The 23809-nt window shown below is 52.2% G+C and overlaps 5 protein-coding genes across 5 annotated transcripts; 3 read left to right on the top strand and 2 right to left on the bottom strand.

Moving 5' to 3' along the window:
* Positions 1–3276: 3276 nt before the first annotated feature.
* AYO21_09535 (hypothetical protein) lies at positions 3277–3950 on the top strand (the record flags this gene model as incomplete). The annotated part of the gene is made up of 2 exons (XM_022659468.1): positions 3277–3438; positions 3501–3950. 2 exons carry the CDS (start codon positions 3277–3279, stop codon positions 3948–3950), a joined length of 612 nt encoding a protein of 203 aa, XP_022508245.1.
* A 2354-nt stretch (positions 3951–6304) lies between these two features.
* Positions 6305–6817, top strand: AYO21_09534 (hypothetical protein; the record flags this gene model as incomplete). The annotated part of the gene is made up of 3 exons (XM_022659467.1): positions 6305–6455; positions 6543–6633; positions 6685–6817. 3 exons carry the CDS (start codon positions 6305–6307, stop codon positions 6815–6817), a joined length of 375 nt encoding a protein of 124 aa, XP_022508244.1.
* Positions 6818–11191: 4374 nt separating this feature from the next.
* AYO21_09533 (hypothetical protein) lies at positions 11192–12134 on the top strand (the record flags this gene model as incomplete). The annotated part of the gene is made up of 4 exons (XM_022659466.1): positions 11192–11286; positions 11407–11494; positions 11547–11622; positions 11689–12134. The coding sequence occupies 4 exons, from the start codon at positions 11192–11194 to the stop codon at positions 12132–12134; spliced, it is 705 nt and encodes a 234-aa protein (XP_022508243.1).
* A 1529-nt stretch (positions 12135–13663) lies between these two features.
* Positions 13664–15978, bottom strand: AYO21_09532 (potassium/sodium efflux P-type ATPase, fungal-type; the record flags this gene model as incomplete). Its single annotated transcript, XM_022659465.1, has 9 exons — positions 13664–13794; positions 13931–14063; positions 14184–14399; positions 14465–14778; positions 14827–15019; positions 15068–15259; positions 15307–15604; positions 15651–15673; positions 15727–15978. The coding sequence occupies 9 exons, from the start codon at positions 15976–15978 to the stop codon at positions 13664–13666; spliced, it is 1752 nt and encodes a 583-aa protein (XP_022508242.1).
* Positions 15979–16080: 102 nt separating this feature from the next.
* AYO21_09531 (hypothetical protein) lies at positions 16081–17284 on the bottom strand (the record flags this gene model as incomplete). Its single annotated transcript, XM_022659464.1, has 4 exons — positions 16081–16372; positions 16655–16743; positions 16805–16987; positions 17069–17284. 4 exons carry the CDS (start codon positions 17282–17284, stop codon positions 16081–16083), a joined length of 780 nt encoding a protein of 259 aa, XP_022508241.1.
* Between the last annotated feature and the right edge of the window lie 6525 nt (positions 17285–23809).

The following is a 23809-nucleotide window of genomic DNA, read 5'->3' as shown; positions in this document are numbered from 1 at the left end:
CTTTAGCGGGTGGGTTGGAGAAGCAACATGGTTTGCGCCGCCGTTGGTGGACTGAATTGGCATGCGGAATGTGGAAAGCTTGTCTACACCGTGAGGCAGTCGAAATGGGGGATTGCAGAAGGAGTTATCGCGGGCTGGGCCACAGTAGATGTACCTCCTACATGTATACGAGGGAGGGGTGTCAATAGTGCACAGCTAATTCGATCAGCCACGACGATGGTGCGAATTGCAACAGTTGGGCGATTCTCTGAAATGTCAGCTCCATGGGTCTGCAGCCCGGCCCTGTCGCCAGGGGGCGGTCTCACTGGGTGGAGAGAAGACAAGCTGAGCGAGCCATTCAGGCGACCGGGGGCGGATGCCGGGGGCAGATGTTGCAAAGCGAGCGTCATGGCAGCAGAGGGAGAGAGTGTGGGATTCCAACAGACGTAAAATAGCTATCCACGCAGCGAATATCATGGAGTAGTCAGTCATCCAACACCTGAGCCCTGAGCCCCAGGCTTAGATGGATCATTTCTCATAAGGCGTCCCCAAGATGCAGGCCGCGGAAGATGTTCTCATCCACCATGTCGGACCCTCGACTGATGAATCCAGTGCCGGCGTACGTAGACGTGCCATATTGTCGTGCTGCTGCCGAAACTTAGCCTCAACGATGTAATGTCAGTGCTTCGTACGATCCTCTCACCTTTAATAGTGAAGAGATGTTAGATATCTGTAGTCTCCGTCGCGAATATCGGGTGGCCGCGGCTTTTTCTTTTCGTCGGTGTCGTCGCGATGATATCTTTGGGGTCGTCGGGATCAACGGGGCCGCAGTGCTTGATGCCTGTTTAGATTAATCGGATTGTGCCATGTGGCTTCTGTAGATTCGAGCACCCGCCGAACGTTCGGGAAACAGCCATCTTGTTTCCCAAGAGTTCTAGTGGACGTTACCAGAAAAAAGCCAGCACGCCCAAATTTTGAAGTGTTCGCTTAGCACCTCGTTCGCGTGGCGCCAGTAAGCTTCCCCGCCAAACGGAACGACGCTGACGATCGTTGCAGCTGTGGCATGAGCAGGATCGTCGGGAGGGGGAACAGCCCTCGTGATTGAAGAGGTAGTTCTTCTCTTGCCGCCGCTGGTTCTTTCGACGATATGGGGAGAAGTTGCGGGCGAAGAGCGCATACGTGGAATCGAGCTCGACAAGGATTCAGATATCGAGCGGACAACAAGTTTGTCTACCGGACGAGTGTCATAAGACTGGCAGTATGACACTGTCGCCTAGGGAGCCTTTTTCCATTTCGGCCGTATCTAGGCATTGATGCTAACTGACCGGATGTATGTGTGGATATCTGGGTCGGTCTTGTGGTAGAAGAAGTAGAGATGCTTTCTTCGACGAGGGGGGTCCTTGGCCGGCTGAGGTTTGACAGTTACTGAACCGGAAAAAAGGTCGAGCTCTCCGTCAAGCCCGTCGTCATTTCGGGCCAGGTCGTCAAGACGAGTTCTACCGTCAGGAACCCCGCGTGTCTGGCAGAGTATGAGCGCTTCAGGGACTTGGAGCGCGCGCGCCGCAGCGACAGCCAGCAGGAAATAGTCAAGCGGCCGGGGAAAGATGCCCAGTGAAACAATTTGCCGAGCCACGAAGGAGGATGCGATCGCAATTTTCTGCAGGGGAATGAAGAAATTGCTGGGCGTGTACGGAGAAGTTCTTCATGATATCTGTTGAGTGAGCTGGTGGTCCATGGTTGGGACAAATTGTGATGGACGATGGTGGATGGCGATGGTGGATGGCGATGGTGGATGGCGATGGTGGATGGCTGATGGGTGCCGCCGGCGTGCTCTGGAACCTCACCGCCGGCGAGATCGGTTTGGTTGTGCGGGTATATGTTATTTTGTTCTTTGGGCCGACATTGCGACGTTGGAGTCCGCTGGCTAGAACGTTTTGAGTAGACGTCAAAGATGAATCGCTTCGATAGACGCCAGTTGCAAGTTGACTGGCACATGGTCGCAGGGTTGATGGATCTATGGCGCACTTCTTCCCAGAAGGACTTGATCTTTGTCTACAAAACAGTCCACCAACCAGACATCAGCCATCTTGCTTCAGGAGCCTGCCAGACACGTCGGAAGTCGCTGTGACCTACCTGGACACCACCTCTCAGCGTGGATCTGAGTCCTCGACCACGAGGGAGACCACGTAAGAGACGCAAGCCATAGGAAGCTGATCTCGAAGCCGCAGCACCTGGACCATCTTCGGTCAACCTGCCTATTTCAGCCTTACGCCTATAGACATGAGGGAGACGTTGCGGCCGTTGTTGCTGAATTATTTCAGTCTGTCGAGATTGGACAACGTCAAGGGCGCAGGTGAACTGATGTCCTACCATGGTCTATTACTATGTACAGAGTAGAGGGAGGCCGACGTCGGCGATGCTGGTCATGACAATACGCCACTGTCAGCCTCTGCCGTGACGGCCTTTGTGTGGCTAAGCCAATTGAGCGGCTCATAGTTTTGAGACACGGAAAGATTGAAACGGAAATCGGCACAGAGGGAGCCTTGCCCGGGCCGAGACGGTAGCGCCCAGAACGGGTACATGCGGAAAGCAACACAGAACTGTCTTTTTTTATCATATTTCGTTCTTCGTCAACTGTTGGACCCCGCTGCAGCCGCATGGAGGGTGACAGGGATGTGACAGGGGTCTGACAGGGGTTTGACAGGGGGGTGACAGGGGGGTGACAGGAGTAATAGGGGCGTGTGTTGGTAGTCGGGGCCCTGGCGGATAATTCCTTCTACGTGACCCTTGACTGGACGACGGAAATTACCGAGCCGTGGGTCGCGGGAATGCTCCAACATCGTGTGCATGTACCATTGGCTGCCTTGTTAATGAATACTCTGCCATGGCTAGTCTACGGACTATGATGTTTCTATCGCAGAACATGGCTGTAATACATAAAGGACGTCCCAATCCCGGGGCGCGTCCCGACTGTCTGTGGTTTGCTTTCTGCCAAAAGACCAACAAGTCGAGACCCATGTTCACCCATTTCTGTCTCAAGATCCAGATCAAAGCTGCCGGAAGCATCTCCAAAAGCCACAACCCCAGCCATGGGGCCGGGCCGACACGGAAGAGCTTCACCGAAGCCTGAACATTGGGGTGGCACCATAGTCTGCGCGTCGGCAATAGTCGAACAAGAAGAGGTAGACCCAGCCTGCACAGTGCCGTCGTCATTTCGAAATCATCGCCCGAAACAGCTCTCTCGACTAAAGACAGTTGAGAAAAAACAGAGCCCTTTGCGGCGCAGCCCACGCAACCATGGCGTCGGCGCGATACAACAAGAGGCAGTCCAGAGCCCTTTGCGGCGCAGTCCACGCTCCCTCACGAAACGGACATTCATACCAGGCCGATGCGACTCTTCGGGCTGCACATACGATTGCAGCACAAACGAGTGCGTTAACCGCGGGACTCGTGTTGAATGTGATCACCACAACTGCGGTCGCTCTTGGTGCCAAAATCGGCTCTTCGCCGAGCCACCAAAGCGCAAGCTCACCGTCTTCCAAACTCACACGCGTCGCGGACGCGGCCTGCGCACCGACGAGGATCTGCCGGAAGACGTCTTCGTCGGCGAGATCAAGGGCGTGATGCGCGACATGCGGGATTCGGACGGGGACCGGAGCGGCTCGCACTTCCGCGTGGCCCTCAGCAACGGACGCGAGCTGGACGCGACGCACGTAAACTCGCAGGCGCGCTACATCAACCACACGTGCGGCGAGCCGAACTGCGGGACTGAAGAGTGGGAGGGGGCTGACGGCAGGGTGCACGTCGCCGTGTTCACCCTCATGCCGGTGAAGGCTGGCACGGAGCTGACCTTCAAGTACCACGATTGCACCCAGGCTGGGATGGAGGAGCCGAAGGCGCCGCCGCCACAACAATCAAACGACGACGAAATGTGTCTGTGCGGGAGCGACAACTGCTGCGGTCTGCTATAGGGCCCTGAACCAGAGGGAGGGGGGGGGGGCCTGAACCATACATGGGCACATGGTTGCGTATGGTTATCTTGGGGGTCGTAACCATAACTATAAATAACCATGAGGTCGTAACCATAACGTGTTATAACCATATAACCATATTATAACCCACGTCCCTGCGTTATGAAACTCCCTGCATTGTGAAATGCGCCCTAGGTACCTGAGGCCTCAGCCCAATAATCTTCCTCTTTGTAAGTTGATATAAGTCCAAGAACAGCTAGAGAGTGATAAACGGCCACTATTATGATGAGCACCTAGCGCACATACCAATGTTACAACGGAATGCAATTGCCAACTACGCTCTCGTCGTTGTCTAGACTTGGAACTTCTCATCACTCTACGCTGTCGAAAGTCAAATCCATGGCATCCGGCGCTTCTGAAGTTAAAGGAATCGAATCAGACAGCAGGAGTTAATATCTGAGCACACTTTCCCCCGAATGAGACGGAGGCTCGCGAAGACACTCCAGCGTAAGTTAACAAGGCGCCGCAAGGTCCTTTGGACGAGTAGCCCTGAAACAGTATTACAGGGCCAAGATGTCATGAGTCGCTGATTTTACAAGCTCATACAGAACAGCCACTCAGCCACAAATTGTGGCTTGATTAGATTACTTCATCCTAATAATAGATTCATCATTCTTTGGCGCGGGAAAGTTCGGGGAAAGGCAAAACTTCTTTTCGCGCGTACCGAAAGCCTATGAAGATGGAGTGTGGAATCTTCTTCTAACTCCTGCCGGTTCGTAGAGCTGATGGAAACATCGAGCGACGACGACTAAACAATATTCTTTGAAGTTGGTCGTGGATTCAGAACCTCCAAGGAGTGAGATCCTCAACTGTAGCATATACAAACACGCGTGTTTGTATCACGGAGCTGAGACTCGGGTCTGTCGAACATTGCTCTATCTCTCTCTTCACTCCAGCGATCCCATTTCAAAGGTACCTATCGTACAGGACTGATGCGTGCTGACAGGTCTGCGTGAGTACCTCTCAAATTCGATGCTTGAAAAATTGGTTTATCCCGTCGCGGTTCGGCGTCCACTTATCCCCCTTCCTGTAACGACGATCCGAGACACATCGATCCAGCATCATCTCCTATCTCACACGCACCGACGGCGCTTTGATCTCGTGGGTTTCACCTCATTCCTGATGTTCACACCTGATGTCCGTTACTACCATCAGCCCCCTCTCTCTCCCGACAATTCAAGACTACCTTTTAAGGCTGAAGAAAGACACTGGTGGCCAGGTACAAACAGGGCAAGAGTGGGGTACTAAGAGAAAGCTTTCGTTAAAATGCCATGTCAATGTCAAGAGAGGGGAGACCAAGGCAATTGTGCAATCATAACACCACACCGACTGCTCCCACCGCACAGCCCAAACCCTGGCCAGTTGGAGCCACGCAGCGTTGAATTTGGTCGGACTCTAGCCCCCATCGGCGATTCCCAAGCTAGGATGCAAATGTCGGTCAAACGATGGGATCCGGAAGCTGGACCTCAGAGCTCTTCGGTGCGCTGCAGAAGGTCTCCGGCCTCGAGACGTCTTCAGTCTAAGACAAAGTGTTGCGGTTGCACAAGGGTTTTAACTCATGTCCTCTACGGCGATAGAAATATGGCACCATGCAACGCACTTGGGCAGTAGGAGAGACAAGGAGTTTGTATTCCATGGCTGAAACTTATCCACATAATAGCGCTTAGGCCTGTGTGTGGCCTGTGCTCTTCTTGATGCCTTCCTATGCTCGGTTCTATGTCTATGTTTCCTGATCCAATTCGACGCGGGTAATTATCGTTAGCGCATCGCTTTTTCCAGGGCAGGGTCTCGCGCTTCAACCCAAAATCGATAGGCTGATGTGTTTCCGTTGACGGGAGCCACCGAGATATCCCACAGCACTTTGGCGCGATGAGTGGTCGTCATTTTCCCAGGACGCCGATGACGATGGGTTTAGCACGCGCGACCAAGGGATTGCATTTTTGTGTGAGGCTTGGAGCACAGCCGGGCTGCATCATGCGGAATGCCGGCGAAACTAGAAAACATGCCAGCCCCAATATCATGCCCAAAGCCGCATGAGGCTGTGTGGTGATTTGCTGGGACACAGTGGTAAATTATATAAACGGGGGCCCTTCCCCCCAGTTCCCGTCTCTTTTTCCTTCCATTACCCGCGCGAGAATACCAACCATTACCGTCACTTAATTCTCCACTAAGGTGCTCGGGCCCCACGATTTTAGGCAACCGCCAAGCCTCTGTCACCAGGCGAGTGCGGCATCCCTCTTCAACTGCTCAATCTTTCTTGACTCTCTCTCCCAACACCGAACTTGACTTCAACAATGACTCAAACAAGCGGCACCGGGCCAGTCGCAGAAGAAGATCGTCTCAGGAATGCCATGTACTGGCCAGAGGATGGCGAACCAGTGTTTCACGTTGATGCGTACAACTTCGGGAAATCACTTGGACCGCTTCTGAAGAATGAGTCTAGCAGTACGTCATTTATGCCATTGAAGCGATACTTGTTGATACATCGCCGTTGCATTCGAAAATCAAAATAACTAACTAAGAGACGTTTAGTGGATGAGCTCGTCAAATTCCTGCAATCATACGAATTGTACAGAAGCGCTGAACGCCGCGTCATGAGGCCACTTTACACCAATCGATACATGTATGTCAAAAGGCTAGTTCGGCAGAGCCACCCAACGCTGGAATTGTTCAGGGATGCTCAGGAGGTTCAGGCACTAGTTCGAAAGCAAAAGGCGGCCCATGACAAAGCCATGACTGCCGAACCCGGATGGCAGGAGGCAATGAAGGATGCAGGCATCTGGGATGATGATAAGGAGACATTCTAGTCATCACCGCAATGACAATCAGGCAGACCAACCATCTGGAATCATTTTAATGGCCGTAGTGGTATCTAGTAGTTTGAAGCCTCTCTCCCATTCAGACTGATCCACCTTCCCTACATTTCAAGTCAACAGACATCAGGATCTTATTTTAATCTATCATAAAGCCCTACAGTGAACAGCGCAAGGTGATCCGCCACTCTTAAGCTCCAATGGTAGCTTCTTTCCCCCTCCTATTTCTACCTCCCGAAAAACGTTCATGGGTTGTCACTGGTTGTTCCATGAGAGAGACATTCCGATTCAGAAAGGGTCCCAACACTCGATCGACTGAGAAAGGTTGACTAGCACTTTAGGCTGTCAGCGATACGCTTATCATCCACAAGCCAAAGTACATTTAGGTCAGCGCGACGAAGCTGAGCTAACGTATGTGTAGCATACAGTATAATTAACCTGTGCTGCATCGTTGAATTTTCGTTCGAGGTTCATGAAAAGCTGAAGTGTGGAAAGGGCACGTCCTAAACATGGAGCCCAACAGGATTCTGGCGGTCTTGGCAGCATGCGCGTCTTTTGGCGTAGCGCAGAAAACGTTTCGCCGGCCTTGTGAAGGAAGTTCAGCGCCGTTCATCCTCGATTTTGAGATAAGTCTGACGAACATTCGATCATGGACACCAGGCACTTGATGTCGCTACGATTGTGTGGAGGACAACTCAGCCAGGTCTGCTTCCGTCTCTGTTTGCAAACTCTGGTGCTTGGCTTCCTGCCTATTGACGATTAGACAGTTGAGTCCGAGAGAACGGATCACCTATCGCCCTCCGCGCTCTCGAAAAAGAAATCCTAGAAAGCCGAGTCCACGAAATTTGGCGTTTCCTTTTGCCGAGACTCATCCGCGACACCGGACCCAGGATGGGGCAGTCAACCCAATGATGAGAGCTTGAAAGGACAATCAGAACTGCAAAAACTGAACAATAACTTTCGAGGCCCGTGGGCTCAATACCGGAGGCTTGTGAGGGAAGCAAGTGACACCGGCAAAGGAGGCTTTGAAGAGTTGCGATATATTTTTTTGGACGTTTGCTGGATTTTCTGGCTCAAACAGCGATGACTGATTCTTCTGTGTTGCGTTTTCTTTGCGCTGACAAAATGTCCTCATAGACCATGATTTTGGCCCTTCCAACCACGGTGGATCGTGTCGATGCTCGCGTCTTTTCCTCATTGTTTTGTTCGAACAAGTTCTTGTTCTCCGCCCGCAGGAGCGCCACAGTCAGCACGCGACTTTTGAACTGCATTGTGGAACTTGGCAAATCGTCGTTTGACAGGGCTGTCAAGATCACCGATATCCTGTTTCAGTTTCTTGCTCAGCAATGTTATAACCCTAAGAAGTGGTGGTAGTGGTCAGCAGGTCATTCGGCGATGGAAGTTCTACATTCACGGTCTGTGTTCGAGGATCAGTTTCCTCCATAAGTGGTGGCTGGATGTCATTGGGCAACCCGGTCCGGGTTAAACGGCTGGAGGCCGGCCTTGCACCAAGCGGATTTCATATTCCGCGGCGTGAAAGCTTCGTCGCGTGCCCGGCTGTAAAGCAGGGTGAAGTGCTGTTTGCCTACGGTGGTAGCTCCGCCACGATACAAGTTCTCGACCTATTCACGATAAGCACTTTTGAGGGAACTAAAAACTGTAAGATCGCACGGGTTGGAGTGTGTGCGAAGTATGGGACGGAAGGCGGCACAAAATGATGTTGTTCTCGAAACAAAACTTCAAGATTTCTTCGGATTCGTGTGTTCCAAAAGCCGTCGTTGATGAGCACGCGAGGTCGACCATTGGCTCGAGTTCTAGTAGAGGGATCGAAAACATATTGAATCCAGTACAGACTGATGGCCTTATTGGTACGTCCACTTTCCGAGCAGGCAGAGTGCCATCCAGGGGTGGGATGGGTGGTCCAATTACTGCGGTGGGTTGACGCCGCCTAGATGATGAGTGGCGAGATAACTCGACCATCGGCCGAGATGCACTCAATGGCCGTTACCAGCTCACGCTTCACTCCGGCTCCTTTACAATTGGTCGGGTCGTCGTGGCCGGCGAGAACCTTTTTCGAGGGCAAGAAGCAGAGCATGATCCCGGTCTCGTCCATATTGTAGACATTTTCTGGCAGGACATCCGGGTTATTTAAGATCGGCCCTATCATATCGAACCACTCCGTTATTTTGTCCCGGATGTTACGATCATGACGATCCCAATCTAGGGACTTGCTTTTTCTTATTCTTATTCTTCCTTACATCCTCTATATACTTTACTTACGTTATATTAATAGTTACTAATTTAAAGTATAGATAATCCTTTTTCTTATATCTATTACGAGCTACTTTATACGTGAGGTATTAATAGTAAACCTAGATAGTTTACTTAGTAATATAGTCGTAGTATAAAGTAGTAGAGATGAAACTAAGAGTATAGTATACGGAACTATAGGTAAAGCGTATAACTAAAGGAACTTAATTATTTATAAACGATGTTAACTACGAGGGAGAACTATAGAAAGTACGAGAACTATAAAGTTGATAGAATCGATAGTACTCCCTATAGCTCAACTTAACCTTAGAAGTATAATAGAGTAGGTTATGTAAGTTCTATATAATCTCTCGCCTACTATATCATTACCTCCTCCTTAGCGTACCTTCCTATATCTTAACTTATAGTAGCCTCTTCTCTAGCCTATTTATAATAATATCCTTATTAACTATAGATATAATATTCCCTACTAAAGATATTAAGTATAGCCTCTATCTAATACTTTACTTTTTATAGAAGGAGATAGTTCTTAATTAACTAGACTTACCTACTTAAATTAGTAGATATAGAGTATATTAACCATACATATTCTACTTATATCTTCTTTAAGACTACTATCTTAAGCTTATATACTGATGTAAGAACCTATATTTACGAGATAATAATCTTAAGGTCTTACTAGACTATATCTTATAGATAAGATATTAATATATAAAGTAGTATCTAGCTCCTTCTCTTATCTTCTATTAGAGAGTTAATTTCTATCCTCTAGTAATAGTTGTCCAGACGCGAAGTCAATTGCTTCTCCAGGCAATTTCTGCCCGGAATTTCCTATCGCGGTACTCCATGATTGACGTAACTCTTTGCCTCAGACGGGAAACCTCTCGCGTGTTTCCTGCCCGTTTTACATCCGCCGCGCTTCGTGTGTTACCCCCCCTCTCTTCGTCTGTTTCTGTACAGTTCTCATCCATCTTGATGCTCTCTCTCTCTCTCTCTTGCCATCCTCCTTGCCATCACTCGAACTATTACCGAATGTGTCGGTGCTTCGTTCTCATCATTTTTTCTTGGACCACAGGCATGCAGGAAGAAGGTCAGGAGACCGAGGTGCAAGACTCAGCCTTGGCCAGGAAGCTAGATGCCTTGGGATCTTTTCACACGGCGGTGTCGTAGGGTGTTTAACCCGACCCCAGCCTATTAAGGGCATGTACGGGCATGGGCGTGAGGGCCTCCCCGCTATGTCAGTCGGGGTCCAGGAGACGATGAACCCGCGAGTGAGACACGTCTCATCCATTGGCAATAAGTCAGGCGACCAGACACACCCTTGGGTCCGATGGTTCTTTTGTCGAGGATCGCGTTCCCTGGCAGCCTAAGCAGAACCTGGTGGCTGTGATTTGTTGAAGCCACGCCTGCCACGTCGACCACCTTCTGCCAAGCACCCAGGCCGTCCCTCCGGGCTCTGGATTGACTGGGGTTTTGGTGTCGACGCAGTTGGTTGGCCGGCGGGCGACAGGGTTCTAACAGCGTCACTTGTCCGTTAAAGCGGCGGCGTTGCCACTGGCCTCCGCTTGTCATTAGCGTCGGGGATTGGCATGTTTGTATAGATTTGCTTGAGGGAGGGAGTAGTTTGATTGGTCGGCGGGCTGCAGTAGGGTGTTTGCACGACCGTAAGCTGTAACGTGATAAGGCGGCGAAACGACAAGGACATGGTGTTGCAAGACGTTCAACCGAATGAGTCTCGACACCAGCCCACAACTAGGAAAAGGATTTGGTTGCCGCAATGGCAGATTGGTTTAGTTTGTTGAGCTCTTTTCTGTGTGAAGAGAGAGAAGGAGGAAGAGTCCTAGTGACTCGGTCTACCTGAATAAAAGAGGGGGAGAATAAAGATCGGGCTAGTCCCAACCCGGCCTAGTGCCACACGTGACACATGGATCGACTCAGCCCCCAATCAGCGCAGATAAACATCGTCAGTATGCCGCTGTTCTCTCTCTTCCTATTTTCCACACGATTCTCTCCATTATATACCCCTCGTACGGTTCTCTACCCCAAACCTGTGCAACTGCCCGCCGTGATTTGATGTATCAGCGCCACGGGACAGCGATGACGCTCAAGCTTTTTTCTACGACCAAAGAGATGCCTAGCCCTACACTTCCAGAGTACGAAGGAATTGTGGAAGACAGGATGCGCTTGGAAGAGTACGCGTGGATCTAGAAGTTGGCCGAGCACCAGGCTTCCGGTCGCCCAGTAAAGCCCATGGTCCCGTCCGAAACAGGTCCTTCAACACGACGCACTAACACTTGTCCTCAGATCGACAGGTCCACCGTCGACGAAATAACACCCCAGTGCTGCTACGACGTCAAGGAGGTCCACCTAGATGCAAGAACGCTCGTCGATCTTGTTCATGTGAGCTGATCCCCTGCCGTCCAGATGTTCCGTTTGCTGATGACATGCATAGGCTCTCCACCCGATCATGCCGAGTGCCCGCCGGTGCGATGCGTGCCATGACCGTCCTCCTTCCAGTTCCGTCGACTGTGAGGCCTGCGACCGCCTTTACAAGGCACGGCGTCTTTTCGATACATGCTGCGAAAGGACTGCAGCAAAGGTCTACCCCAAGGCTACCAACGACACGTGGCAGGACTCATCCAGCATGTGGCAGCTGGTCCGGAGCGAGCTCCCTACTGAAACGCCCCTATCTCAGGACCTCGTGGAGATTCTCGGCAGCTGGGTAGTGGCCCAAGAAATGTCGTCGCTCCAACTTGCACGCATCTACAGAATCAGCGGAGGCCTGGCTACAGACCGCCACAAAGAGGCAATGGAGCGCGCGGGTGCGTCCTACATGATCCGCACTGTTCAGCACGATGCCGAGAAGGCCCTGTTCTTGTACCACAGCTTTGACGCTTGTTGGGACATTCCTTGGACCAAGGTTTACAGCATGACTGAGCTTGGCGATAAGAAACCCTACGCATCCGGCGCTCAGACAATCGTTCTTCCTTCCGCGTTCGACGAGACTTTGACAACATTCCAGGCCGGCCGGCGAGGATGAGCTTTGTTTTACCCTGCTTCCTGCTGCTGGTGTGGGGGATAAAAGTCTATTCAGCCAGTTCACAAAGGAAGGGGAAAGATAGCTACGATGGATCTTGGGAAAATCACGCCCGTCACTCGTGCGTCATATAATGGCCGCCTTTTCAGGACGTTAACGTAAGCCGTCTGCCTCCGTTTACCCGCTACTATTAAAGTCTTAAAACTGTATAGCATGTCGAAGTCTCTCGGGAACCGCGTGCCGTTTTCCGAACATTCCAAGAACGTGGGCTACCAGCATTGGATTGCACGGTTTTGTGTCCGATCTGAAGAACATCGAACATCTGTCTCTTTCGGACTGCGGCTACGAGTCCTAGGACCTTGTCAACCTCCATCGCTGGCTGGCTACCTTCACCGAAACACATTCAGGTGGCGGACAATGAGTGGATAGTGAAGGGTGGTGAGCTTCTCGTTGACCCAGGAGTTTGATGAGTCCTTGGACCGTCGTGGCTGGCTATCTTCATCGTGGGACGACAGCATGTTGTAGGAGGGAGAGCATGTCAGACAAGGGCAGCACGTTGCTGGGCATGGTGAGTCGCATCACGCCAAAGATTGCGCAACTGCCGCTTCTTTGTCGGCAAGGCCCCCAGCTTCGAATACATCACGGCTCTGCGGCTAACGAAGGTGGGCGCCAAGATGCCGGCACCAAAGCCAAGCGAGCCGACACCAAACAGAGGAGGACATCGCTGGGATCTGTGCAAAAGATAGTTAGGTCGAGAGTACGTAAGGTATAAATAGTCAAGTAACTTTAGAATAGTATCGTAAAGTAGATGTTTTAAATTAGCTACGAGAGAGTATAACTATAAAAGGGTAATAAGTATAGCTATATATACTTATAAGATTTATCTCGAACAGGTAACCGGAGATAGTATATCGGTATATTAACCTACTATCTATATAGACGGGGCCGATATGTCGTTATATCGTATATTCCTCTTCTAGAAAGTCACGTACCGTACGTAACCTTAGCCCTAACTCTTCTATATCCTTTTCCGGGCTACCTATCCTAGTAGACCTTCCCCTGGACGAACCCCGCCCTAGGTCGCATGTAAGGCTGTTCCTAACACAAATCCCCGAATCGGCTACGAATTCGTGCGCCAGCTATATGAGAGCGAGCGCCCTGGGGTGATTGTGCTGCCAGCAAGCCGCGTCGGCTATGTTTAACACCAAGGTTTGGGTCTGTAACTCGGCCGAGGAGTTGGCGTCGCTTTACCAACGAGGATCAGAATGCGGCTGCCGCTGCCGCTGTGGCTGGCGCAAACGACAAAGTCGTGAAGAAAGAAGGTCGACTGCAGAAGAACTTGTCACGAAAGACACCTTGAAAGCATAGATGTGGCCACATTCAGGACCACCGCAGATCAGTTCACTGCTCATATGTGACGAATCTCCACGCATTTCCTTCGACAGGCTCGACGACAGTCCATGAGACTCAAGAGCGAAATGAATCCCTGTGTTCGTTCGCACGATGGGTGAGTTCGTGATCAGGATGTCGTTTTAACTGCCAGTGTCTCTCGGAGGCATCTCAGGTTGAAACCACAGGAGCCACACAGCCAATCCCAGCCAGGCCATGCGTTCCAGAATGCACTGGACACACACCCTCGATGGCTTTGAGGGGCTAGTAGCGGCTGAAGTCAGTCATCGACGACGTGGTTTTTCAAAAGGTTGAAGGCGGCGACAAACCCAAACGAAGTGTGTGTGTGGTTTTGATCCTGGCTCCCCCGGCTGCAGAGATTTTGTGAGTGGCTGTTGTCTGCAACGTACAGTTTTGGAATATGGACATAAAGGGAGCAATGTTCATAGTTTTTTCCTCAGATACGAACAGGTTCGGGAAGTTAAAAAGAAGACGACCCCCGGAATTCAGACTTTCTGGGTCTGGTTTCCTAAAGTTCTGCCCCTAGGACAGCACCAGCAGCACAAAGGATCCACGTCGGAGACCCTCGTGATGATGATGGAGACGATGAAGGACACGGAGAGATGTTCGACTTCAAGAATCTGTACAAGGGCAAGAACCTACCTGCTCGGGGAGATAGTCCAGCTCCTCGTGCGTGGGCGTGTTCTCGTTGATCGTGGTCTTCCGCTCCATCCTCTCCCTCATTATCCTAGCATTACGCGCGTGCATGCCGCCGACGTCGATCATGGACGTGTTCTTGCGTATCATCATGGTCCTCTTGAAGTCGTAGGACGACAGTAGTCCCCGCGCAGCTCGGTGGTCGTACACCTCTGCATGGTGCTGGACAAAACCTAGGCGTGGGGCGGCGTCACCTCCTCGCGCGGCTACCGGTGCGTGTCAGGCACCCCAGGCAGGTCCATGAACTCGGCGTAGCCCGAAGCCCCCCTCGATCCGATGAGCCAGAACGCGCTGTTGGTGTCGATCATGGCTCTGAACCTGTCGATCGCCGGCCACAGGTGCACGTACGCGTTGCGCCCCAGCTCGTACCCTCCCAGGGCTCCGAGGAGTAGTCGACGTCTGTAGTTCTCGGCGCTGATCATCCAGATGGTGACGGTACACCGTCTCGCAGTCGGGCGGGTCCGGCAGGTTGCGCCATATGGTGTGCGTGAACGCGTAGAGGCTCTCGTGCCCCCCCACGAAGTCGTCCAGCTTCCCGAGGCTGATGAGGATCGAGTCCGTGTCGGTCGCCTGCCTCTCGCCCACGTACACCAAGCAGCACGGTGGCCAATCTCTTCAGGGCCCGCCACGATGTCGTTTTTCAGGGACAAGATGATGATGATGATGATGATGATGATGATGATGATGATGATGATGATGATGATGATGATGATGATGATGATGATGATGATGATGATGATGATGATGATGATGATAATGATGATCCAGATTGGGTTGTCGTACTCGTCCAGGTATCGATGGTGATGATTTTCTCAGCGAAGCTTTCGGACCAGTGCGCGTCGACGCCCACGGTCGCGGCCACATCGATGTTCCTGAGTATGCGCAGGGAGCGTGGTGCTGAACGCGTGCATCACCCTGCCATCGAAGCACATCCTCTTCAAGTTCATGGGCCTGATCATGTCCGTCATCGCGTTCACCATCAAGGCCGTGCCGGGCAGTCGAGCTCCAGTCTGAACAGCGGCCTGATCCTGCCATGCTTCGTGTGGATGACCGCGTTCCTGACCCTCACCATGGTCTTGTCTGGGTCAGAGACCAAGGCGGTCTCCATGACCATCCCCCTCTTCCTCACCGCGTTACTGACGCTGATCATCGTCACGGGGTTGGACATGGGCACCACGATGGACACCAATATGTCCGTGATGTTCATCATCTGCAGGGCCTCGCTCGGCTCCATAGACACCCTCGTCATGATCACCGCGTTGCTCCCAGCCCGAGTGGTCGTGAGCCTGGCGATGTGGATGGGCCAGTCGATGATCGTGTGTATGTTCGCCGTCAGGACCGTGGTGGCGACCGGGTAGAGCTGCTCGCTCAGGCACATGTGTAGGGGACACATTCTCGTTCGTCAACACGAACATCTGCATGACCTCGAAGAGGTACTTGATGATCATCAGCCCATGTGCCCTCCCGACACCACGTTCAGGCAGATCACGTCGATGCTGTTCCCCGGTGACTTCTCGTACCCCATGCCGATCTCGATCAGGCACATGATGTCGGCCATGATGCCGCACACCACCTCGATATGCCTCAGGTTCGTCTTCGAGGTCAGGATGCCCGCGAAGCCCGTGTTCATCTCCTCGACCGTCGTCGGGATCATGGTCCAGTCGGTGGGTACCCTCTCGTGCGCGTGTATGTTCCTGCTCTTACTCAGAGTGTGGCTGCGCCTCCTGCTCTTCTGCGCCATGCTGGGCAAGCTGCTCGACCGCTGACGGGTCCCTCATCCTCCTGTTGAACGTCAACCTGTCCTTCAACATGTACTCCACGTGGAGGTTCGACGACTCAAGGATCAGCTCGGCAAGGCCCCAAGACTCGACAGGGCACGCGCAGCAGGAGAGGGATAGGAGAAGCACTCGTGAGGACGATGAGAAATGCCGTGATAAGTGAGCTGCCGCCGCTGACAGTGTCGGAGGTGCTGTCGATAATGTTCAGGCAGAGGGGGCGTCCCGTCGCTAGACTCGTTCATAGTCATGATCGTGGGCGCGTTCAGGAGGGCTGTGGGCTTCAGCCCGGCCGTGGAGAGGTACGAGCGCATGTTCATGCCGTTGGTCAGGTGGGAGTGCCCCGCCATCGTGGCGAGTCTGTGGACGATCGAGCCGGTTGGTGTCGAGTACCATCATCAGGGGGCAACAGCATCGACGTCAGGTACGCACACGACATGTAATCCATGGAGTTGGAGTGTGCATCGAGACGATGTCCATGACCCCGCACACGACCAGCGTCAAGCCCGGCAACGAGGTCTGTGGCAGGTGGGCCGCGTGGCTGCGTCTGGCCGCGCGTCCAAGGACTGGCTAGGGCTGGCTCGACTCCGTATGCTCCAGCTGCAATGTCTCCTCGTCCCGACCGTGGTGTTTCTCACGAACCTGATCACGGTCTCCTCGTTGTCTTCCAACCCGTCCTCGGTCAGGACCTTGTACGCCGCCACGCCGTCGGGCGCGACCGTGGCCACGGACTCGAGCACGGTGAGAGCATGAACAGGTACATATGCCGCTGATGCTGGGGCCATACGTCACCGGGATGAGCTTGACCGGCGTGTTCATCTTCGGGCGTAAAGCTTTCCATGGCGGCAAAACAAAGCGAGCCAGGCAGATGACGGCGACGTAGATTCCGTGACCAGGCCGGGCGGGGGCAAAGAAGTCGTTGCTGTCGAGTAAGAGCCGGAAAGCATGCGTAGTATCACGCGTAGTCTGCAAGATCTGTTCGTCCCATTGTCTTTGCGTCAGTCTCCAAGGTCTAGTGCAACAGCGGGGACCAAGCAATACGAAAAGGGAATATACATATAGACCTTGAAGAAGAATATGCAAGCAGAACATGTAAAAGGCCATCTTGGAGAAGGACATACAAGAAGAGCCTGTAAAGAGCGCGGTATAGATGAATATGGCCTTGAAGATGAAGGCCGCCTTCAAGGTGACTGCCGCCTTAAAGGTAACTGCCGCCTTCAAGATGAACGTTGTCTTGGAGGCCAAGACCGCCTTGACTCCTGAGACGCCCATGTGGTTGACATGAGAAGAAACGCCATGATGGAACTCGTGTCAGATGCCTGTGTCTGTCACTCTCGGAGAGTTGACTGACGTTGCACGATAGGAGCTTGTGCCCGCTCCAATTCCGTCGTCCGGGAGCAAGACACTCTGCGTCGATCTCAACCTGCCAGGGCACTGGCAAGTGCCATTCCTCCTGTGGGAACAGCCTTTGGAATGTGATCTGGGGCACGTACGGCAGGTTTCGGACATGGTCCTCTTGAATCGAATCATCCTGACACGGTCGCTCACCACATCTTCACGTTCCTCTTCTCTCACCTGATCCTCACCACATCTTCAAGTTCCCCTCCTCTCGCCTGGTCTGGTCCTCAGCAGCCACGTCACAGGGCCTTGGAGGAGGAACGCATCAGAGACGATGAAATCCGCAGCAGGCACATCATGTGTCAGGCTCTGTGATCTCGGGCATTGCTGTGGTTCCGTTGCCGGCTCCCAATCTCAATCGCAAGCGAAGTCAGCTAGTTCCAGTGGAATCTTCATGCCTGACGACCGAGACTCTGCCTGGGGAGGTAACCGAGCATCTGACCGTCCTCCGTCGCCCACCAGCACTGAGCTTTCCAGCTCCCGTGAACACCGCTTTGAAGATGAACACCGCGTGGCAGAAGCATAGCGCCGTGAGGAACAATAGTGCCGTGAGGAAGAATAGCGCCGTGAGGAAGAATAACGCCTTGAAGATGGACGCTGCTTGATGGTGAACGTCGCCTTGCAGATGATATTCAGAGGCCTTGAAGGGAAATATTCATATAGAAGGTGAGGAAAGCATAACGAAGGAGGAGCATACAAAAGCAATACTGAAGAGAAACATTCGAGTGGAACGCTCAAGGAGATGTGCCAGAAGAACATCCAACAGGATCATGCGAGAAGAATATGGGAAACGCAATATAGAAGAAGGCGACATGGAGAGGGGCCTGTACGGCTTACCTGCTGGAGTTGGATCATTCTGGGCCCCACCGTTGGTGGCTCTACAGCCTCGGCCGGAAAGGTATTTAAGCTGGAAAGGTCTTCTCAACCCTTGGAGAAAGATGACAAGGACGATAAGGACGATATCGACACGGCAGGAGAGACCGGTGCGGCAGAAGACGCTGGTGCAGAAGACGGTGATGCAGGAGATGCCGATGAGGGTGAGGGGAGATGAACCAACAAGACGCTCAGTAGGTAACCTGCAAGAGGGAGGCACCATGAAGAAGAGGACAAAGGGAGATAGAACAGGGGTGTTCCCCGTATGCAACGTGTTAGACCAAAAAGGAAATACAACGAGCACCTGCCACGGCAGGGAAGAACATGTCAGGGCCGCCTTGAAGAGGAACATAGAAACGGAACACGCAATCGAAAGGGCAAGTAATCGAAAGGGCAAGTAATCGACAGGGCATCCAATCGACAGGCCGTGGGCCATGGGCTAGTGGGACATCGGGCCATGAGAGATCATTTCTTACATATAAGAATATGTTCCATCATTTCTTCCTTCTCTTTCTCTCTCATATCATGGTGGCGAGAATCCGTTTCAACCCAGCCTGGGCAGCACGCGCCGCGGCATTCCGAGGATTGATAGTTCTGTAAACAGACTCAGGTGGCACCAGAGTGTCCTCTTATAGGTCGATTGGCCCCTGGTGGAACAACTGAGGCGCATGCCTTCCAGGAGGCCGCGAGAGGGTGTGAGTCTGTCTGTCTGTCTCGGGTGCCGACCTCGATGCCAATGTCACAATCAGTTTTGCTTGCGAATCCGCCCCGACATCTCTCGGGGACCCCACGAAGTCTTCAGCGGGCATCCAATCGAAAGGGGAACATGCAATTGAAAAAGGAATATAGAGCATGAACATCCAAGAGGAACAGGCAAAGGGTAACATACAAAATGCGATCTGAAAGGGAAACATGAACGAAGAATATTCCACATGGAACATGCAAAAAGTAACACGAAATTGAAAGACGAGGGCGAAAAAGGAACAAAGGGGGGAAACAGGCAAGAGGAACATATAGAACGCATTAATCAAAAGGCAGCAAGGAAGAAGGACATGAAACGGCCACCTGAAGGAAGCCGCCTGGAAGAAGAAGCCGCCTGAAAGACAAACATATAAAAGACAATATAGAAGAAGGAACATGCAAGAGGGACGCTCAAGAAGGAGGAAGACGGAGGAAGATTCCACATGGAACGTGCAAAAAGCAATATACAAGTGAATCATCCTCGGGTTGGAATTGAAATTTGAAAAGTGAAAGTCAAAGTAAAAGGTTGACACGCAGGAGTGGTGGTTGACGACTTCACAGAGAATGAAAGGGTACATTTCAGAGGGACAAAAAGTGTAAGTGTAAGTGAAAGGTCGACGGGTGGAAGTAGTTGTTGACGATTTTGCAGAGAGGATGACAAGGTGCATTAGCGGTGACAGACGTACCCTGTGCCAGTGGTGTACACAACCTGAAGCAAGAGGGACAGGCAAAGACCGCCTCGAAAGGGAATAAAATGGAGGAATAAACAGAAGGTAACATGGAAGCGGTGATATGAAGGAAGCAGCATGAAAGAAGTAACATAAGAGAAGAATGTAGAAGAAGATGGTAGAAAGCCCGCCTCGAAGACGAACGAATAGAGGGGAATGGGCAAAAGTCGTATGAACAAGAACATAAAGGAAGGCAATATGGAAGAAGTAACAGAAAGGAAGATGATGCAAAAGCTGCCTCGAAGACGAACAAACATGGGTGAATATGTAAAGGGAACATGCGAAAGGCAGCATACAAAAGGAGCATGAGCATGAACTTGGAAGAAGCAGCATGGAAGAAGCAACAGACGAGAAGCAACAGGCTGCAAAGCCGCCTTGGAGACGATTCGAGAGGATTCGCGAGAGGTGCAAATGTACCGTGCGCCGACCGTCAAAATGCTGAGTATGCCGGTCCGGATGGGGATTCCGATGGTCGTGTCGACGGCTAGATCAAGCAGGTCAAGTGAGCAGGGACTTGACTGGTATTCCGCCACTGTTTCAGACCCGGGTGTAAGTAACTTGCTGTTTGACAGCATTCGCCACAGTCTCGCCTATCTTGTCAGAGGAGAAAGGTGACATGAGGAGGACGAATGTGGGGGAAACATGGAGGAATATGAAAAAGGCAGCCATATAAAAAGGAATATAAACATGAACATGATGATGGCAACATGGGAGGAGCAACATGGAAGAAGCAGGAGGTTGCAAAGCCGCCTTGAAGGCGACGGAACGTGGGAGGAATATGGAAGAATATGCAAAATATAACATGCAAAAGGCAACGGCGACATGCAAAAGGAATGTGAAGATGAAGTAGGGACATGAAGAAGGGCCATAGACATGGACGAGGGATGATGAAGCGGGATGATGAAGGGGGAAGATCAAAGGGGGAAGATCAAGGGGTGAGACGAATATAAGAAAGGGATATGAACATACCGAGCAAGTCCCCTGGCTTCCTAGCACAGCCTCCGACGGTGTTATGGGCAAACATCTGCAGACGTGACCAGACAAGACCCTCTGACACGTCGGTGGAACAAATCGTCGTGGTCTGCCTCGTCTTGCCACCAACCAGTTGAACCTCCATCCAGCCTCAGGTCGTATGTAAATTCTTCCTTCCCACGTCCAAGTAACCTCAAATCTCCACGGGAGGGACCCTGTGGCGGTCCAGCAGTTGTTTGACTTGGACGTACCGGTACAGTCGACAGAACCAGCGGATGGATGAATGAGGTCGTACTCCGACGCCTGCTGCTGCTGCTCGAATATCAAGATCCCAGCTTCTAAACTGTTTTTACCACACAGGCTTCTTCTTTGACAAGATGGCCAAGATTGTTGTCTGAGTCAAGACCACCGACGACGTCCAATCGGTACGACGGAATCGTGGGCCACATTGAAAGCCAGACCCGGCAACTTCGACGTGACGGTTGATGATAGCCCACGGAAAATGCCGGCGAGACGAGACAGAGCAGCTGAGCTCCTCGGCACGCAGGAGGTTATCCTCGTCAAGCACACGGGCAGTGTGGCATGACGAATGAACTGCCGCATCGAACGAGTCTGCGCCATCTTATCCAGCAACACAACACGCCTTGTACCGCATATTTGAATGCTTTTCCCAAGGTTTGGCGATGAGAATTCAACAATGAGTCTTGTGCGCTTTCGTGTCCGTCTCAGTCCCGGCGGGAGCTTCGGTAAGGAGCGTGTTACCGTATGAAGATCCACGATCAACGATGTAGGACAGCAAAGGGCGAAATCGACCCTGAAACTCTGGAGATGGACGAAAATCCAACAACGATCGGGGGGAAGGTGGTATCATCCCGGGTTCCTTGTAGCATCTCCAAGTGCAATAGTCTTCACAAGGCTCCAATCTTCGATAGTCTTGGACAAACAGCTTCCGATTGCTCGCAACAGGTACTTGTTACTCTCCGAAACGAGGACGGTGTTCGAGAGCGTGATGATATCCTTCCGGCAGCCACAGAAGAAGCCCACTTGCGCGCATATCCCGGAGAGCGGAAAGGACATGCGTCTTTGGAATTCTGCCGCAAGGGCGACACCGGTCAATGTCTTTAGCTAGTTTCGCGAGGCGTGAGAGGTGCCGGTGTAGTGATCTCCGGGTTCCGACTCTGCTGAGGCGTGATCGGTGAATGTAAAGGCTGGCTAGACTCGAAAGGAGATCCAAGGCGCCCTCCCACTGGCGTTTGCGAAGCCATTGGCCATGTCACCGCCACTTGTGATGTCTCACGGTTCGAGGTCAAAGGCCCGATATTCGAGTCTCGAAACCAAGGAGGCGTTGTGGCTGATGGACTGACCGGACGCTTGGCCGCGGCATGTGCTTGCGTCTGTCGAGGAAACATCGATCGGCCTGCTCTGGCGTTTTGGAGGGCTTGCTCGTTCCGCTAGACAGGACTTGAAGGATTCGTGGTTGAGTCGAGGTCCAGCGAATGATCTCTAGTCCAGCATCGCCGTCGGCATCACGGCATTGTCCTTTCAATTGCCAAAAGCAACAATATGTCCACCCTCAATCCTCAAAGTGGCCCAATCCATAACTTCCCATGACCCAGAATGTCAATCAACTCCATCCCGCCAATGCCCCAAGGTCGAGGCGTTCATTGAGGAGGCCTCTGCCAGCGCGCTGGTCGTCGAGATGGCCTTGTGAGAATCGAAGCGCAACTTTTGCAGCTGAGAACAATACCATTTTGGCAGAGTGCGGCAAGGCTGGGAAGACGGTCGTACTACCATCCGACATATCAAAAGTGTCCTCGACCACATTCGCCGCATGCCGCCAAAACACGGAGCAATGGAATTGCTATTCTGTAGCTGGCCGGTTCATGCTTTTGCATCAATGGACAGAATCCCCAAGCGGTCGTTCGTTATCTGGGTGAAGAAGGCTAGTATGAAACACATTGTGGATCTTCACGCTCGATGGGAGCTTCAGTCGATAAGATCGGAGGCTGACGACGTCTGATATCTCGAAGGGTCCCAAGTTTCTTCACATCCAACTTCTGTGGACGGACGCTCAGTGCGAATGTTCCTGGCGTTTGGCCAAACCTTGTCTACGATCTTGTACGCTGAGGAGGCGTTGCGGTGTCTCGTGTGCGACGTCCTCAGCGAACCCATTGGCGGTGAAGATCTGAGAGGGGGGGGGGGGGGGGGGGGACGTTGGTATTGGTTCTGAGCTTGAATGTAACACTGCCAGCCTGCTGCTTTGGTGTGGTGGCGAAGACGGCGACGTGCATGAATAGAAAGACGGCTGCGTCAATGCCCAGAGCGCGGGACAAGGCTGCTGCTCGTGATCAAATGGCACGACGAAGTTTCTCCAGAGAACTCTCTCGGTCGTCTCAATCTTCTTGGGATAGCTGAAGCCATATTGCCGTCGAATCAAGAGAACAGCCACGGCCGACGATGGATGGGGTTGTCTCACTTATCGAAGACGTGGAAAATGAAGGGACCCCTGTATCGGCAGTAGAGAAGCTGAAAGCGGCACTCTTGTTGGAATGGATGGCCCAGATGAGGGTACATCCGGCCACCACATTTGCCTTGAGCTGGTGCTGCAGGTTGAGAGACACCAATCGTCTTGGGTACACAAAGCGGCTCGCGAATCGTCAGAGGCTGCTGCCATCGTCTCCGCGTCGTTGTACAGGTAACGCCTAGCATAAACCAGAACAGCAAAGACAATGAAGTAGGATATAGTCAGTCGGAAACAGAGCTTGCCTTCCGCTTGCTGTGACCGACGCAGGCCGCTCTGAAGTCGATAGTGCCTATTCCCTTGGTCGCTTTGGTATGCTCTTTAAGTTGATGCATTGACATCGTCATGAGGATGACCAGAAATAACGCTAAATTATTCCATTGTGTCGATGGGCTTCTCGACGACGTCTGTAAAGTCATCGTTAAGTGGTGATACCCTGCAGATAGGTTGTGTGGATGGAGAGAGAGGCTGTCATAGATGATAGGCGTCCTCGAATATGAAAGGATTGGAAAGCCTGAAGACAATGCAAAGGCTGCCGTGTCTCGGCTCTTCGCTTCACAGCTC

The sequence above is a fragment of the Fonsecaea monophora genome (genome assembly GCF_001642475.1).
Source record: "Fonsecaea monophora strain CBS 269.37 chromosome Unknown Scaff95, whole genome shotgun sequence".
NCBI lineage: Eukaryota > Fungi > Ascomycota > Eurotiomycetes > Chaetothyriales > Herpotrichiellaceae > Fonsecaea > Fonsecaea monophora.
The sequence above is the reverse complement of the archived record's forward strand: the minus strand, read 5'-3'. Positions and strand labels throughout refer to the sequence as shown.